Source organism: Corvus kubaryi, unplaced genomic scaffold (genome assembly GCF_017639235.1).
Source record: "Corvus kubaryi isolate FWS band 111438036 unplaced genomic scaffold, C.kubaryi_AGA036_p1.0 37323, whole genome shotgun sequence".
Classification (NCBI taxonomy): Eukaryota; Metazoa; Chordata; class Aves; order Passeriformes; family Corvidae; genus Corvus; species Corvus kubaryi.
Window position 1 is genome coordinate 174713 of NW_024581102.1, and position 15686 is coordinate 190398.

Sequence of the window (15686 nt, forward strand, 5' to 3'; positions counted from 1 at the left end):
CTCCGAGAAGGGACCGCCAGGTGCGTGCGGCCCCCGCGAGGACGCCGCCCCTCTCCGGCAGCCCTGCCGGCGGGGACGGGGCCCGGCCGGGCCGCACCGGCCCCGCGCTCGGCGCATCCGGCAGGGCCCGCCCTGGCACGGGCCCGCCCGGCGCGGGCTCCGGCCGAGCTTCCTCTCACGGGGGAGGCCCGGCCCCCAACGGGGCCCCTGGGTGGGTTCTGCCCGCCCGGCATTGAGCCCCGGCACCGATCCCCGAATGCTCCTTTCCGCGAAGGGTCCCGGGCATGACGTGTCCCCGCGGTCGGTTCGGGGCCTCCCCCGCAGCCGCCGCCGGGCTCACCCCAGAGCCACCGCACCGCTCAGCCCCGGCTCTGCTGCCCACCCCGGGAGCTGGGCCCGGCCTCGGGGTCCTGTTCCACCGCTCCCCTCGGCACTGCGGGGTGCATGGGATGCTCTCAGCTCCGGGACCCCCGGCCCGGTGCGACTGGGCAGCGCCTGTCCTGCCGGTGCCCTCGAGCTTGGGTCAGCCCCGGCCAAAGCCGGAGGAGCGAGCGCTGCTCAGCTCCATGGAGCTGCCTCACGGGGACTGGTGGGAGTCACTCCCCGCCCCAGGCACTGAGCAACGTGGGAACAGAACGGCGAAAGAAGGGAGTCCAGCCCCGTGTCTGTGTCCCCTCACTGCTCCCAAGGGCTGTGCCCAGGCCCATGTGCTCAGCGGCTGCACCGGGCTGTGCCCTGCTCCTACTCTGGTACTGAAGCTCAGTCCCAGCTGCCTGGCAGATGGGGCTGCTCCAAGGGCTGTGCTTCCCTGCACCGGGACAGCTGCTTGGTAGCCCCAGGAGACCTCCAGGGATTTGGTGACAAAGCTACCAGGAATACCTGGCCTCCCATTCTGCCCCAGCCAGGGAGCAGGACTAGGACCTCAGCCCACTGATCCAGTCAGGACAGACAGGCTGTCCCACCCGGGCACTGACATAGCCATTTAGGGGACGGTGCCCTGGGGACGCTGTGGCACTGCTGGGCTGAGGGGACAGGGGGTTCCCTCAGTGTGGGACTGGGCTGAGGGGACAGGTGGGTCTCTTGGTATGGGTGGGGCTGAGCTGAGGAGAAAGGGGTCCCTCGGCAGAGGGCTTGAGGCAGGGTCAAGAGTTTCCCCTGTAATAGCCAGGCCTTAGCAGGATGCCCTTTTCTGATGTCTGCATTTCAGGCAGTGCTTGTGGAAGGGGCCTGGAGGCTGGAGCGGCCGCCCCGTCCCACAGCACAGGTCAGCCTCGCCTATGTGCCTGTCTGGGAGCTGGACCCAACCAGAGCAGCAGCAGTAAGGGGACAGTCCAGGCTGCTTCCCAGGATGATGGGCTGCTGCTGAGTCTGACAGGCCCCAGGGCTGCAGGTCAGGGACAGCATGGGGTCAGCAGGGCATGGCTTGCAGCTGGTAGCGGTGAGCTGTGCCTCCAGCCCCAAGCACCAGTCTGGGAGCACACGTGGGGCACAGGGGCTGCAGAAGGATGAGTCTGTGCCCAGCTGAGAAGTCCCGTTTTGAGAGCCTGGCACAGCCTTCCCCCTGCCGCCACCAGACAGCAGCACTGCATGGGGCTGGGGAATGTTTCCTACAGGATAGAGGGGGCTGGTGTTGGAGCTCCCTGGTGCCAGCCATGCAAGTGTGACCAGCTACCAACCCCGGGGCTCAGGCACTGGCACAGTGAGAGGGGCACAGAGCAGCTTTGTGGGCACCCATTTCTTCAGCGTGGGCCAGGCTGTGTCCACCACCTTCCCACCCACCAGGCCCAGAAGTGCTGGTGGGTGACAGATCCACCTGTCCTCTCACCCTGCCTGGTGCCAGGGTCTTGGCCAGCCACGCAGAAGTGTCAGGGTTTCCCAAGACACCCAGAACAGGCCCTCAGCAGGATGCTGGGGCAGGCCGTGGCTGTGGGGCTCCTCCCTGCAGTGCACAGTGCGGTGGGCTCCTACTGGGTGCCACAGGGTGGGTACAGCTGCCTGAACCCTTCTGGGACTGGGGGGGCATAGGCAGAGGGGCTGTGCCCAGGCCAGCCAGGCTGACCACCCCATCCCCACGGTGTTCTCAGCAGATACACTGGTGGGAAAGATCGCTATTCCAGCATACGCCCTGAGCGACGACGACTGCTCCTCTGGGTACCAGCAGCTGAGCGTGGAGAGTGACCCTGAGGAGGGGGGTGAGCCTGGCCCTGCCGCCCTGCCCTGCCGCCAGTGCGGGCTGCAGCTGGCTGCCAGCCTGGGCCAGAGCTGCCTGCAGTGCGCCGGCGCTGAGGGCGGCCGCAGCCAGCGCATCGTCTACTCCTGCCAGCTCTGTCCCTTCGCCTCCCACTACTCCAGCCACCTCAAGCGCCACATGAAGACACACAACGGGGAGAAGCCTTTCGCCTGCCCACAGTGTGCCTACGCCTCTGCCCAGCTGGTGAACCTGACGCGGCATCTGCGCACGCACACCGGGGAGAAGCCGTACCGCTGCACATGCTGCAGCTTCGCCTGCAGCAGCCTGGGCAACCTCAAACGCCACGAGCGGGTCCACAGCCAGGACAAGCCCTTCCAGTGTGCTGCCTGCGACTATCGCTGCAATCAGAGCCGCAACCTGAAGCGGCACATGCTCAGCCACCGCCTGCCCGAGGGCGAGGGGCCGCACCGGCGGGACAAGGACCCAGGTAAAGGTGGGACGGTGTGGGGATGTGGGGAGAGCTGTTGTGGGGGCTTTGGAGCTGGGGCAGGGCACAGATCCTGCCATCAACCCAAAGTCAGGTACTGCCAGGCTCACTGGGGCACTGTGGCTCGTCACAGAGCCAATCCTCACTGGTGCTGTGCTGCCCAGCTCACAAACCCATCTGTTTGTCCTGCAGAGCCACTGCTGCCAGAGCTGAGCCTGCACGTGGGCAGCGGCAGCGGCCCCTTCCTGCCCGGCTGCGCACGGCTGCGGGGCGAGGAGGCAGCTGCACTGCCCGAGCTGCTCTTCCCCTTCACATGCCGCATGTGCGGGCTGGTGCTGGATGACGGATTCGCACAGGATGAGGGCCTGGCCGAGCAGGTCTGCGGGCGCTGCAGCTTGGCGGTGCTGGGCACCGAGCCAGGCGCCAGCCCCCGCAAGGGCGCTGGGGACAAGGGCTTTGCCTGCAGCCTCTGCCCCTTCGTCACCCACTACCCCAACCACTTGGCACGGCACATGAAGACACACAGCGGGGAGAAGCCCTTCGCCTGCCCGCTCTGCCCTTATGCCTCCGCCCACCTGGACAACCTGAAGCGGCACCAGCGCGTGCACACAGGCGAGAAGCCCTACAAGTGCCAGCTCTGCGACTATGCCTGTGGCAACCTGGCCAACCTCAAGCGTCATGGGCGCATCCACTCAGGCGACAAGCCCTTCCAGTGCAGCCTCTGCAGCTACAGCTGCAACCAGAGCATGAACCTGAAGCGGCACATGCTGCGACATACGGGCGAGAAGCCCTTCCAGTGCCGGAACTGCTCCTACACCACTGGTCACTGGGACAACTACAAGCGCCACCAGAAGATCCACGGCCACACAGCCGAGAGCTGGGTGAACCCACGCAATGCCAAAGCCCTCCTGGCCCCCCCAGCCGTGGGCACGGCCCTGCCCTGAGACAGCACTTAGCCTGGCAGTGGGCCTGGGGTGCCTCGGTGCCTGCCCTCCCTGGGGGAGGGAGGACAGGCAGGCAACTCTACAGGGGCTTAGGGCTGCCTTACACCAGGCACACTGGGGCCTCCAGCAGCCCTGTCCTGCCTAAAAAAAAAAAAAAAAAAAAAAATAAGGGACTTCCGATCTCCCGAAGTCCCTTAATCGTGTCCCCAGCCACCCCTCCTGTCTGTTTCTGCCTGCCGGAGCCTTCCTCTGCGGGGGTTTGGGGGAAAGGGGGGAGGGGGGAACAGGACTGGTTCCATGGCTGCTGCCGTGCTGGTCGGTGTAATTTATATTGTGTATAAAAGCATTAAACAGTCAGTTTTGTTATCTGCTCTTCACCCTGGGGGCCTTGTTCTGCTGCACAGGACAGCACAGGGCTGGCACGGGGAGGGGAGGGACAGCAGGCACCCCCCAACAGACAGCCTGGTACCAATCAGGATCCGTTTTAATCATTGTTGCAGTGTGTAAACATCAGTTACTGTCCGTTAATGCTCTGTCGGGCTGAGCAGCAGGAGATACGTGGTTACAAGCCTAGATTACGCTGGCGTCTATGAGCGGGTTAGAGGGGACTCAGCGCGGAGCCCCCCGAGACAGCTTACTGCACTCTTGTCTCGGAGCACAAACCTACATGCTAATTTGGCATTATGGAGCCTGCCTGGGTCCGCCCCCACGCTGGGCCAGGCCTTCCCAGCCGGGACAGGAGCAGCTCTGTCCCCGTGCTGGGCCAGGCCCTGCACTGCAGCTCCAGGGCTCTGCCCGGGCACACTGTTCAGGTCAAACAAGCCCTCTCCCAGCTGGAGCCAGCAGCGGGAGGAGTTCAGCTGCCCCCACCCCGAAGGCAATGGCGGGCTGGGGGTGAGCTCCCAGCCCCGGGGAGCAGGAAAAGGTGGATGTAGCAGGTGAGAGGCACGTTGATTGCAACCTGGCTGCAGGTCGTACATTCCTCAGCGAAGGCCCTTGCTCAGGCCAGGGCTGTCCTGGGAAGGGGGGCACTACAGATCCTCATCGCCAATGCCCTCAAAGGCATAATTGCCGTGGAAGTCATTAGCACCCACATCATTAGCAGAGCTGGAGTGGCTGATCCCACGCAGGCTGACGGAAGTGAGCTTGCTCTGTGGAGAAGGGAGATGTTAGGGAGGCCACCCCAGTTCCCCTACCCACTTAGCCTGCGGGCTCTGGCACGCCTGCACGAAACTCACCGAGAGTTTGGCCATGGGCTCCCGAGAGGCATCAGGTGAGTCCTGTGAGGACAGCACAGTTGGGCAGCGTAGGGTCATGGGACACAACACCCACCTGTCCTTCTACCTGCCCCCCTCCCTCCCCAGGGAATCTGGCTCACTGACTTGGTCCAGAAGCTCTTTTCCTTCCCAAGAGTCTGGAAGCAGGGCACCACAGCCCTGCTGTCCTCTGGGCTTGCCCCAGCCCTGCTAAGGAGACAGTGGCTCCTCTGGGGGCAGTGAGTTCTGGTACACAACACATGTCAGAGCCCCTGGTTGCACGTGTCCCCCCAGCCAGGGCTGCAGGGTCCCACTCACCAGCAGCGGGGGTGACTTCACAGCTTGCTGGCTGTCCGAGCGCCGCAGGGCCCCATTCACCCGCCGCCGAAACATCTGCAGGGAGGAGCTCAGCTTGGCCAGGGGGTCCCCAGCATCAGCTCTGGGGCTTGTAACTGGCCCTGGGGATCTCTCTGCTGGCCCCATCCTGAGGGGAGCACTCAGGACCCAGCCCAGACCTCAGGAAGTCACAGGCCAGGCTGGGACCCTGCCCCAGAGACATCATCCAGCCCCAACCCTCACCTTGCGGATGCTGCCTCCAGATTTTTTCACCATCAGCTCATCTACCATGGACTGCAAGCAGATGCTCAGCATGATGGCCTGCAAGGGAGAAGTGTTACAGGGCTCTGTGCACCCCACAGCCTTCCCACACCCCACACAGGGCCCAGCCCAGCCCTTCCCCTCACAGCCCACCTCGCAGGCAGCTCTACCTGCGGGCTGGTGATGGTGACCCACTGCAACCGGTCCTTGCTCATCAGGTACTCAAAAGCCAACTCCAGCTTCACCTCGGACTTCCCCGGGCTGCTCCCTGATGGGCCGTTGCTCATCGGCACCTGCAAGGACACAGACCAAGGCTGGGAGCCTCCAGAGGGGAAGTAGCAGCTCCCCAGACGTCTGTGCAGATTGAGGGCAGCACCCAGCCACGTGTGGGACACCTGCCTAGTGCCCACCAGTCTTCTTCCACTGTCAAGTCCCCTCAAATGTCCTCACACAAATGATCCCCTCAGTCCCAAGGCACGATTCAGACCCTCACCAGGCCTACAGGGCCGGAACCTGGCATCAGAGCCAGCAGCTTTCCCAGAGAGAGGTATCAGCCCAGCCCGGCACAGCCAGGTCTCTCCAGCCCCCCCAGCCCCCTCCCTGCTCTCCAAGCGTCACTCACCGAGGATGTGACCCGCCAGCACCGCATACGCGTGACCTTGAAGCTGCCCTCTTTGATCTGCTCATTCGGCAGCCGCACCTGGAAGTTGAGCTCGTTGTTGCCGGCACTGACAACGACATGGCAGCCTTTCTCAGGGAAGTCGGTGACACAGGGGTCGAACTTGAGATAGCCATAGTACTTTAGGGTCTGTGCCAGGCGGATGAACTGCGGGCAGAGCCAGGGATGCTCAGCACTGCTGGCCACCTTCCCGGGCCAGGAACAGGTGACCAACCCGGTACCACACGTCACATGGAGGGGCTAGTTCAGTGCCAGAAATGCCCCACTCATGGCACTGCACCCTCTCCTACCTCCTTCTTGGAGACCTTTTCTTGCAGGGACTTCAGCTGCCGGTGCTGTTCCTTGTTGACAAGGATCCATCCATGTTCAATGTCTGACACCGTCTACAAGCAGCACAGGTTGGTGGGCACCTGGGACTGGAGCCACCCAAGCCCCGGCACAGCTGTGGCCAAGGGGTGGAGTGCCCCTCCTCACCTGGCTGTGCCACACCAGCCCTCACCTGCGCATACAACAAGTTCAACCCCACACGATGCTCCATCACATCGTCATCATAGGCCGAGTCCCAGTAGCTGGAAGGGAACCACATGGGTCAGCCTATTCCCCACCTCCTAACAGCGATGAAGAGAAAATCACCCTCCTGTGGGCTGGCTCTCTGGCCAGCTTCTCCCTAACCATTGGTCACTGTGCCCTGCTCCCCATCTAAACTGGTTGCCATGGAAAGGCAGAAATGGGCTGAGCACATCAGGGCAGCCCATGCTCCAATGCTGTGGCCAGGGATGCTCAGGTGTGTTCCTGGGGTCCAAAGCATCTGTGGGCAGCAATGGCAGGAGGGGAGAGTCCCTCTGTGGAACAGGGAGCCCTGGGCACCACCCCACTGCTGCCCCACAGCCCCCCACGCACCTCTTGCGCAGGATGATCTGGAACTCAGGGTTGTGCAGGCTGGTGACCGACACGTACGGCAGCTCAAACTCCTGCAGCTTTCGCACAACTGTGGGGAAACACCAGCTCAGCAGCAGCTCGGGGCAGCAGGAGCCCCTAGGCCCCCACTGCCAGGGTGCCCCAGGGAAAACAGGCAGGCCCCCCACCCAGGGTAGGGTCCAAGCACACAGCCCTCACTCCAGGCAGGGGGCAGGGCAGATGTCACACCACAGTGGGCTCTACTCACAGGAGAAAGCTCCATCCTTGGTCTCTCTCACTAGGAAGAGACTGAAGTAGCCAACCAGGTCATCTGGCAGATCCAGCTTGGAGGCCACAGCCTGGGAGGAAGAGCAGGACAGTCCTAATACAGACCCAATGTGGTGGCAAGACCCAGCCTGTGTGCATTCTGGGGCCTCCCAACAGCAGGAAGGCAGCACCTCTGCTGCCCTGTGGCCAGGCCTGGGGCTTGTTGCAACCAGGAAACAGCTAGGGGACCCCAAACATCAATCTGGACCCAGACACACCCATCAGCACACCCATTTCAGCTCCCAGCTTTCCAGCCCCACCAAGTCAACCCCGCTCCAGGGTGGGCAGATGGCAGGGGAGGACGGGGGGGCTACCAGGCTGAGAAACCCCCACACATGTGGAAAACTGCAGAATGCAGCAGGAGGGGCTGGTCCCACCCAGCATGAGAGCTCTGGCACCTCAAGGACATCCTCCGTCTGGTCCGAGGTAAGGATGGTGACCTTGACCTTCTGCCCGTTAGAGAGCAGCACTTCCAGCACCACCTCCTCTGTAGGGATCTGCTGCGTCTCCTGGAGAGAGAAACAGGACTGGCACCCCAGCCCTTTCTCACAGACTGAGAGCCCCAGACCACCCACAGCTCTGCCCCCTCACCTGCTGGGCCTTACGCAAGAAGCTGTTGAAGGTCTCGCTGCCTCCCAGTGTTGGGTCCTGCCGCACTGCAGGAAGGGGCACGAGGAGTCAGAAGTCCCATGGGAAGGGGCACGGATCCACATCAGTGCCTGGCCCTTCTGCAGCCCCTCAGTTTGCCCTCAGACTGTATGCTGGGGCAGCCAGGGACCCCCCTGCACATTCCCCCTCTGCTGGTGCAGGGCAGGGGCTGGGACAGGAGCTGGCATCCAGGGGACAAGCCCACCAAATGCCAGCACGAGACCAGGAGTTGCAAGATGGGCCACAGTGAATGGAGCAGTGCAGGGGGGAAGCCACGGGCAGTGCCCCAGCGCCCTGCACAACCAGGCCAGGGCAGGCCCAGCTTACCAGCCTGCATGTACTTCTCCAGCTGCTCCCGTCGCTGCTCTACCTCTGCTGGGGTGAGCGTGAAGATCTTCTTTGGGGGAAAGGCTGGGACCACGTTGGCGCCATACTCCTTCCGTAACTAGGATAAAAACAGAGTGCTGCAAGAGCCTCCAGGAGATGGTGGCTGCCCTGATCCTCTACCCTAGCTGATCCCCAGGGACCTAGCAAGGGGAGCAGAGAGCTTGCCAGCATCCCTTATCCACGTGGGAAGCCAGCAGCATGCAAGAACCCAGACGGAATGTCACAGCCCTGGAGTGGGCACCTCAGCACCCACCGCCCTCCCTACCTGCTCGTGCAGGCCCAGGAGCTGGCTGTAGCGCACTCGGCAGTGCAACACCCCGTTCACGTGGATGTTGTAGGCCTGTGGGGAAAGAGGCCAGTCAGATCCCAGTACCTGTCAGATGGAGGAATCCCAGGACCTGCCCAGCTCGGAGCACATAGGGCACCAGGGAGCACCCAGGAAAAGGCAATACACCTGAGGACCCTGCCAAGGGGCAGATGGTCAAAATTGTTCAGGAAGTATGAGCACATCCAAGAGATGTGCCTGCTGGACACCAGGAAGGTCTAACCTTGTGGCTGCCCAGCCATGGGGAATACAGAGCCACACTGCAGCCCCACAGACATGGGTGTCCCCATGCCAACAGACAAGGACACCCCTCCCCACTCCCAAGAGTTCACAAGGAGCTGGTGGTCCCTGACTGTGCCTCCTCTGCACTGGCTCAGCTCCTTCTGACGCCACAGGCAGAGCACAGCTACGACTGCAGAACATTCAGGGCCTGGCAACTCCCAGCACCTCACCATAGATGGAGTTCTTGCAAGGGACAGCACTGTTCTCTCAGGTGCTGCCATCCCCAGAGCAGTGTTTGGGAGGGCGAGAGGATAGACATGAGCCTCCAGCCAGCCATGGCAGCCCAGCCTCCCAAGGATGCCCCCAGTGCCCTCCTGCTCCTGGGTGCCGGGACTGCCCAAGGCTCGGCAGAGGTCCCAGCCCAGCCAGGCTGGAGCTCACACTGGCACCTCCCAACTCAAAGGCACCAGCCTTTGAGTTGGGAGCAGGGTTGCTGCGGAGGAACAAGGAGGGACGGGGGAGGTACAGACAGCACCCACGCCTGCCCACATCGGGGTCTCCATGAGGTCACAGCTCCTGCCCCAGCCCCTGGGCTGCCCAAGGGCTCTCCCCAAGGTGTGAAGAGCCTCTGAAACAGCAGAGGGCAAAGTGCAGGGGGGTCACGGGGCCGAAATGCCTCGAGGGCTGCCAGCTCCTTTGGCCCTTGAGCAACTGCACCTCCGGCGGACCGCCAGGTCTCCATCACTGCTCACCACCGCGTCCGTGCCCCAGCTCAGGCTCCCGAGGGGGATCCCCCGGAGAGGGATTTCGGCACAGGGGGGAAGCGTGGGGATCTCCGCGGGGTCGTGAAGCCCAGCACTGCCCACCCTCACCCCGAGAGCACTGATACGGACCCTCCACCCAGCCTGGGGGCTCTGCCCGCCGCTGCCCGCCCCGGTAAAGGGGTCCGGGCACTCGATGGCCACCGCCACTCGGCAGCAGCGTCCCCCGGCTCCTCTCCGGGGGCGCTCACGGCGCAGGCAACAAAACAGGAAGCCGGGATAAACGGACGGACGGGCGGGCCAGGATGAGCCGGAGCTCGGGATGAGACCGGACAGGGCCCTTGCGAACTGCCCACCCCGCCCGCGGCGCCCGGGGCAGGGCAAGGTCCGGACACCCCCGGGGCTGTTCCGGGGACCTCCCGCGCCCGATCCGGAGGCGCGGGGGCGACGGGGCCCAATCCCTGCCCGGCCCTGGCACAGGGCGCCGGCTGGGGACAGACCTGCCTCGCCCGGCCCCGGCCCCGGTCCCGGTCCCGGTCCTGATCCCGACCCGCCACCGCGCCGGGGCTGCGGCTCCGCACGGCCCCACGGGGGTCGCACCGCACTCGGGCCGCGGAACCGCGCCACCCACTAGGCTCCGCGGGACGGCTCCGTTCCGCGGGACAGCTCCGCTCCCTCGGCCCCGCTCACCACGTAGGCGGCGGCGCCGCCGTCCCCGGCGCGGGTCTCGGTCTCGGGAATGGAGAAGTGCATGGCCGGGCCGAGCGCGCCCCCACTACCCGCCTCCCGCCGCCGCCATCTCGGGCCAGCACTCCCCGCGATGGCGCGGCCGGCAGCACCGCCCGCCCCAGGGCCGTCCCGCTCCGCCCCGCCCGGGGCCGTCGCTCTCCGCCCGCCCCGCTTCGCCCCGCTCCGCCCGCCCCGGGGACGCCCTGCCCTGCCCTGCCCTGCCCACCCCGCCCCGAGCGCCCCCGCCGCGCCCCCGCCGCGCCGGGGCTGAACGCGCGCCCGGCCGCGAGTGCCCGGGGTGGGACCGGCCCGGGGAGGCGGGGCCGCGGGGAGGGACCCCGGGAGGGACCGGCCCCGCACCGGGGAGTGACGTCATCCGCATCGGGCAGAGGGCCCGAGCGTCACGGCGGGTCCCGCGGAGCTGTGCGGCCGGCAGGGGGCGCTGAAGGCGGGCCCAGCGGCGCCATGGCGGAGCGGGAGGGTGAGTGCGGGACGGGACACGGGACCGGCACCGCCACCAGACCCGGCCCCGCTCACGCTCCCATCATTCTAGGTAAGAACCCCGAGGGAGCTGCGCCAGTGCCGACGGGACAGCAGGTGAGCGGGGCCGGGGCTGGTGTGAGGCCGGGGCTGGGGAGGGGTCGGGGCCGCCTGACGGTGTGTGCTCACAGGCCCCGGAGCTCTCCCGGGAGGAGAAGCTGCAGCTGCGGAAGGAGAAGAAGCAGCAGAAGAAGAAGAAGAGGAACGAGAAAGGGCCGTCGGCCGAGCCCGCGGAGCTGGGTGCGCCCCCCGAGCCGGGGCAGCCGCGGGGTGAGCGCCGCCGTCCCCGCAGAGCCCCGAGCGGGGCAGCGCTGGGCCGGAGCCGCGGGTGTGTCGGGCCGGCAGCGCCCGGAGCCGGGAGTATCTTCCGGCGGGACCCCGGGGTGTACCCCCGCTCCGTGCCCCAGTTCGGGCCCTCGGACACCCGCGTTGCCGTAGCGCGGGGATGAGGGTGTGGAGCCTCTCCCAGGGCACAGAGGACCCTCCCTGCCGCGGGCTGCCCCTCGCGCTGGGCTGCATCTCCCGGCGAGGCTGGGCACAGACTCCCCCTTCCTCCCCCGCAGCAGCTGTTCAGCCCACGTCCCCCCCTGCCTCGGCTGATGGCCCCGGTGACGGCGAGAAACCCACGGGGGGCAAGAGCAAAGCAGAGCTTCGAGCCGAGCGCCGGGCCAAGCAGGAGGCTGAGCGGGCCCAGAAGCAGGCCAGGAAGGCAGAGCTGAGCCAGGCAGCCACGACGGCCAAGCCCCGGCAGAGCCCCACCGAGCCCCAGTCCAGTAAGGCTGTCATCACCACGGGGTGCAGAGGGTGGGTGAGTGGGATGGAAGGGTCTGGGGTGGGCGCAGGCAGAGGATGCCCACGTGATGCATCCACGGTCTGGGTTCTGCCTGTCCCTGGGTGCTGCCTCTCCCTGCTCTGCCTTCCCTGAATTTGGGGGTGCACCAAAGCAGCTTGGCCTCACCTCAGCTGTCCTCACAGTGGTGAAGCGGCTGCCAGAGCATGTGCAGGTGGATGACCCTGCTGCCCAGAGGAAATTGGCCAAGAAGCTGGAGCGGCAGCAGGTAGGAGGAGGACTGGGCGACAGGCTGCACACCCGGGGCAGCTGTGCTGCAGAGGGCCTGGGCAGGCCCGTGGTGGGCAGAGGGAAACTTTGCATGCCCTGAACAAGTGCTGGGTATGACTGGTGGCCCTGGAATGAGCAGAGCACTGGGTGAGCCATCACAACACTCGGCTGCAGGTACCTCTGAGGCAGGACTATGGCACCAAGGTCAACCTGTTCTCCCACCTCCACCAGTACAGCCGGAAGAAGCCACTGACACAGCAGATGAGGTACAAGGCCTCCCCAGCCCAGGTCTCTGGCAATGCTGGGCTCTGCTTTGGCTGGCCTGGCTGCAGAATGGCTCTGGAGGAGGGTTGTCATAGTCCTGCACGTGGGATACACCTGATGGAGTGGTGGGGGACGTTTTGCTTGCTTTGGGGAGTGACAGTAGGGGCAGCCCAATGTCTTTGCTGTCAGGTGAGTGCAGGGCCACAGAAAAAGGGGCTGTGGGGTGAGCCTGGCTCCTCAGGTTACCGCCAGTTCCCTTCCTGGGACGTCCCTCAGGTTGTTGGGCTGGGGCTCATCAATGGGTTGAGTGTTTTGGGCTGCAGAGGTGCTGACAGCTCCTTCCCACTGGTCCCTGCAGCATCCCCTCCACAGTGATCCACCCAGCAGTGGTACGCCTCGGCCTCCAGTACTCCCAGGGCATCATCAATGGCTCCAACGCCCGCTGCATCGCACTGCTGGAAGTCTTCAAACAGGTACCTGAGCAGCTACCTGGCAGCAGGGACATTGTGCTGGGTGCAGGTGTGTGTTCCTGTTCCCTGACTACTGAGGCTGTGTCTGTGGTCAGTCATCATCAGCCTCTTCCTTTGGATCATGCCGGGGTGGGGTCCTTTTCTGGCACTGCCACTGCTGTTTTGAGTCCTTGGAGCACCCTTGGCCCCTCCAGGCAGTGTGTCAAGCTGTGCAGGACATGTGTATCTCGACTGCAGCCTGTCAGGCAGGGTGCTTGCATACCCTACCGTGAGGTGCCCTGAGGTCATACTCCCTTTCTACTTGTCTCAGCTGATCCGGGATTACTCCACTCCCCCCAATGAGGAGCTGTCACGAGACTTGGTGGCCAAGCTGAAGCCGCATATCAGGTGAGGGTTCCCAATGTCAGAGCAGAGGGCCCAAAGCTCCACAGAGTGTGGTCTGTTGTTCATGTCTGTGGGTCCAAACTTTGGCTGACTTTCCCAGGGTTCTGCCTTCCTGCCCACCCTCCCTCTCCCTGTCTTGGCCCTCCAGGCTTCTTTGGAGCTAAGTCCATTCCTTCTGCAGTTTCCTCAACCAGTGCCGGCCACTCTCAGCCAGCATGGGCAACGCCATCAAGTTCCTCAAGAAGGAGATATCATGCCTGCCTGACACCCTGAGAGAGGAGGAGGTGAGTGGCCTTGCTGAGTAGCAGGCTCCAGGCCCTGGGTGAAGGAGCTGAGCAGGGATGGGATACGGACTGGGAACAGTGCTGCAGTGGAGTTGAAAGCTTGTTACCAAGGGAAAGAGTCTGATCCCCACCTGGCTCAAATCAGGGAGTTGCAGAGAGCAAGAAAGTCTGTATGTGATGTCTGTCTGTCCCCAGGCAAAGGAGAAGCTCCAGGACGTGATCGACAAATACCTGCGAGAGAAGATTGTCCTGGCAGCTGAGGCCATCTCAAGGTCTGCCTTTGAGAAGATCAATGACCATGACGTGATACTGGTATATGGATGGTGAGCACAGAGCGCAGGCAGCCGATCCAGCGGGTAGGAGGGGGGAATGGAACAGCATGGGGGGTGAGGCTGTGATGGTCCTGCACAGGGTGCAGCACTGTCCTACCTGGTATGTCTGAAGTTGGGTTCCAAGAACCCCAGAGTCACAGCTCCCTTCACCCAGGGCACTTACAGAACAGCCAGGGTTGTTCACTGGATTTTAAGCAAACTGCAACAAAGTCACATGTCGGGAAGCAAAAATATGGAAGTTTGTGTCCCAGGAAGTAGAGGTGGGGAAAAGAACCAGAGATTGCTGAAGCAAGAGTCCAGATATGATATGTATCCTAGGCAGAGGAAGGAGCAGGGGCAGGAGGCCAATGCAGGCCTGGAGTGTTGTGAGAGGGAAACTGGGAGAGGGTGTGGAGTGGCAGAGTCCCTTGTGGTGGTCAGTGCTGCTTCCAGGGAGAGCTGAGACATCCATCACCTTTCCCAGGGGTGCTTCCTTGTGCAGAGACAGGGAGACAGGCCCTGGGAGCCATCATGGCAGGAGGGTCCTGGAAGGGGCAGCACTCATGAGGATGAGGGTGGATATCGTGGCCAGGCAGGAGCCTGGTCTGATGGGACAGGGCAGCTCCTGACTGGCGCCCATCAGCTCCTCCCTGGTGAACCGCACACTGTGCGACGCCCATGCCAAGAAGGGCCGCGCATTCCGCGTGATCGTGGTGGACAGCCGGCCGCGCCTGGAGGGGCGGGAGACACTGCGCCGCCTGGTACGGAAGGGCATCCACTGCACCTACGTGATGATCAACGCCATCTCCTATGTGTTGCCTGAGGTGAGGGGCTGTGCCGAGGGCGAGGGAGGTTGCAGTGTGATTGAAGGTGCTGACAGATCCCTGTGCTTCTCTGACAGGTGTCCAAAGTGCTGCTGGGAGCCCATGCACTCCTGGCCAATGGCTCTGTCATGTCCCGGGTGGGGACATCGCAGATCGCACTGGTCTCCAAGGCCTACAACGTGCCCGTCCTGGTCTGCTGCGAGACCTACAAGTTCTGCGAGCGGGTGCAGACAGATTCTTTTGTCTCCAATGAGCTGGGTATGGCTTCTGTCCCCTTCCTCCCACCTGGGCCCTTCTCTTCCACTCCCTGCTGTGGACCCTGACAGGCTGCTCTGCCCTGCCATCCCTCTTCCTGGGCAAGGGGCCACCACTTGCAGGCAGAGGCACCTAGCAGGCGGTGGTGGTGTGTGCTGCTCCAGGGGCAGGGTGGAGAGGTGCTGTCCCTCCTCCTGATTCTGATGGCTTCTCCGCTCTCTGCAGATGACCCTGATGACCTGATTGTGCTCCGGAAGGGCCAGGCCCAGCTTGGGGGCTGGGCAGAGAACAAGTCCCTACGCCTTCTCAACCTGGTCTATGATGTGACGCCCCCAGACCTGGTGGATTTGGTCATCACAGACTTGGGCATGATCCCATGCACCTCAGTGCCTGTGGTCCTGCGTGTTAAGAATGTGGATCAATAGTCAGGGCAGCTGCATGGACGCTAATAAACCAGGCCCCCAGTACTCTGTGTGTGCCATCTGTGGTGCGGCAGAGCCATGGCACTCGTGTCATCCATGTCACCACTGGCACAGCTCTGCACCTTCGCTGGGGCCTCTCCTCCCACTCCAGGCTGCAGCAAGGACGGGTCTTCCCTGTCCCTAGGCCCCTCCTCTGGGAAAACGGTGACAGTGTGGTGATGGCCTCTGGCTTACCCTCCTCGGAGATTCGGTGACACTCGGGCGGTGCTTCTAGCAAGACCCCCGAGCTGCGATGGTGGGGGACAGCCCGGGTCCCTCTGGCCGTGGCCTCTGGCACTGGCCGTGGCCTCTGGCACCAGCCGCGGAGAGGGCCCTTCCCCGGGGCCCGGCCGGGCGGTACGCGGTGCCCGGGGCGCTGGGGC

The 15686-nt window shown here is 64.0% G+C and overlaps 3 protein-coding genes across 7 annotated transcripts; 2 read left to right on the forward strand and 1 right to left on the reverse strand.

Annotated features, from left to right (window-relative positions):
• Window positions 1-142: 142 nt before the first annotated feature.
• ZNF513 (zinc finger protein 513) lies at window positions 143-3759 on the forward strand. 3 transcript variants are annotated; one of them, XM_042029403.1, is made up of 3 exons: window positions 143-1390; window positions 2085-2678; window positions 2871-3759. In XM_042029403.1, the coding sequence occupies exons 1-3, from the start codon at window positions 1180-1182 to the stop codon at window positions 3620-3622; spliced, it is 1557 nt and encodes a 518-aa protein (XP_041885337.1). In that variant the 5' UTR covers window positions 143-1179; the 3' UTR covers window positions 3623-3759. The 3 variants fall into 3 exon arrangements, with proteins under 3 accessions (XP_041885337.1, XP_041885338.1, XP_041885339.1); XM_042029404.1 differs by having other exon boundaries at window positions 2088-2678; XM_042029405.1 differs by having other exon boundaries at window positions 146-1264.
• Window positions 3760-4088: 329 nt separating this feature from the next.
• Window positions 4089-10568, reverse strand: SNX17 (sorting nexin 17). Its single transcript, XM_042029406.1, has 15 exons — window positions 10412-10568; window positions 8679-8753; window positions 8354-8471; window positions 7970-8034; window positions 7777-7887; window positions 7320-7410; window positions 7055-7142; window positions 6654-6723; window positions 6445-6537; window positions 6098-6301; window positions 5646-5768; window positions 5458-5535; window positions 5197-5271; window positions 4861-4902; window positions 4089-4773 (listed from the first exon to the last, which is right to left on the reverse strand). The coding sequence occupies exons 1-15, from the start codon at window positions 10472-10474 to the stop codon at window positions 4654-4656; spliced, it is 1416 nt and encodes a 471-aa protein (XP_041885340.1). The 5' UTR covers window positions 10475-10568; the 3' UTR covers window positions 4089-4653.
• A 263-nt stretch (window positions 10569-10831) lies between these two features.
• On the forward strand, window positions 10832-15309 carry EIF2B4 (eukaryotic translation initiation factor 2B subunit delta). 3 transcript variants are annotated; one of them, XM_042029428.1, is made up of 14 exons: window positions 10832-10931; window positions 11004-11047; window positions 11122-11260; window positions 11557-11763; window positions 11966-12048; window positions 12225-12316; window positions 12673-12787; window positions 12880-12978; window positions 13095-13171; window positions 13350-13452; window positions 13648-13775; window positions 14407-14587; window positions 14665-14845; window positions 15068-15309. In XM_042029428.1, the coding sequence occupies exons 1-14, from the start codon at window positions 10916-10918 to the stop codon at window positions 15265-15267; spliced, it is 1665 nt and encodes a 554-aa protein (XP_041885362.1). In that variant the 5' UTR covers window positions 10832-10915; the 3' UTR covers window positions 15268-15309. The 3 variants fall into 3 exon arrangements, with proteins under 3 accessions (XP_041885362.1, XP_041885361.1, XP_041885363.1); XM_042029427.1 differs by having other exon boundaries at window positions 10834-10931; window positions 11554-11763; XM_042029429.1 differs by lacking the exon at window positions 12880-12978 and having other exon boundaries at window positions 10838-10931; window positions 11554-11763.
• Window positions 15310-15686: the final 377 nt, after the last annotated feature.

Coding starts and splice junctions, on each gene's coding strand:
- SNX17 (XM_042029406.1), bottom strand. CDS start 10,474: ATGCACTTCTCCATTCCCGAGACCGAGACCCGCGCCGGGGACGGCGGC. Junction 6,724..7,054: donor CAGATCATCCTGCGCAAGAG/GTGCGTGGGGGG, acceptor GTTCCCTTCCAG/CTACTGGGACTCGGCCTATG. Junction 5,769..6,097: donor GCTGGCGGGTCACATCCTCG/GTGAGTGACGCT, acceptor GTGTCCTTGCAG/GTGCCGATGAGCAACGGCCC.
- EIF2B4 (XM_042029427.1), top strand. Junction 11,048..11,121: donor CAGTGCCGACGGGACAGCAG/GTGAGCGGGGCC, acceptor GTGTGCTCACAG/GCCCCGGAGCTCTCCCGGGA. Junction 12,788..12,879: donor TGCTGGAAGTCTTCAAACAG/GTACCTGAGCAG, acceptor GTCTGTGGTCAG/TCATCATCAGCCTCTTCCTT.
- ZNF513 (XM_042029403.1), top strand. CDS start 1,180: ATGCCCTTTTCTGATGTCTGCATTTCAGGCAGTGCTTGTGGAAGGGGC. Junction 1,391..2,084: donor GACAGGCCCCAGGGCTGCAG/GTCAGGGACAGC, acceptor CGGTGTTCTCAG/CAGATACACTGGTGGGAAAG. Junction 2,679..2,870: donor CCGGCGGGACAAGGACCCAG/GTAAAGGTGGGA, acceptor TTTGTCCTGCAG/AGCCACTGCTGCCAGAGCTG.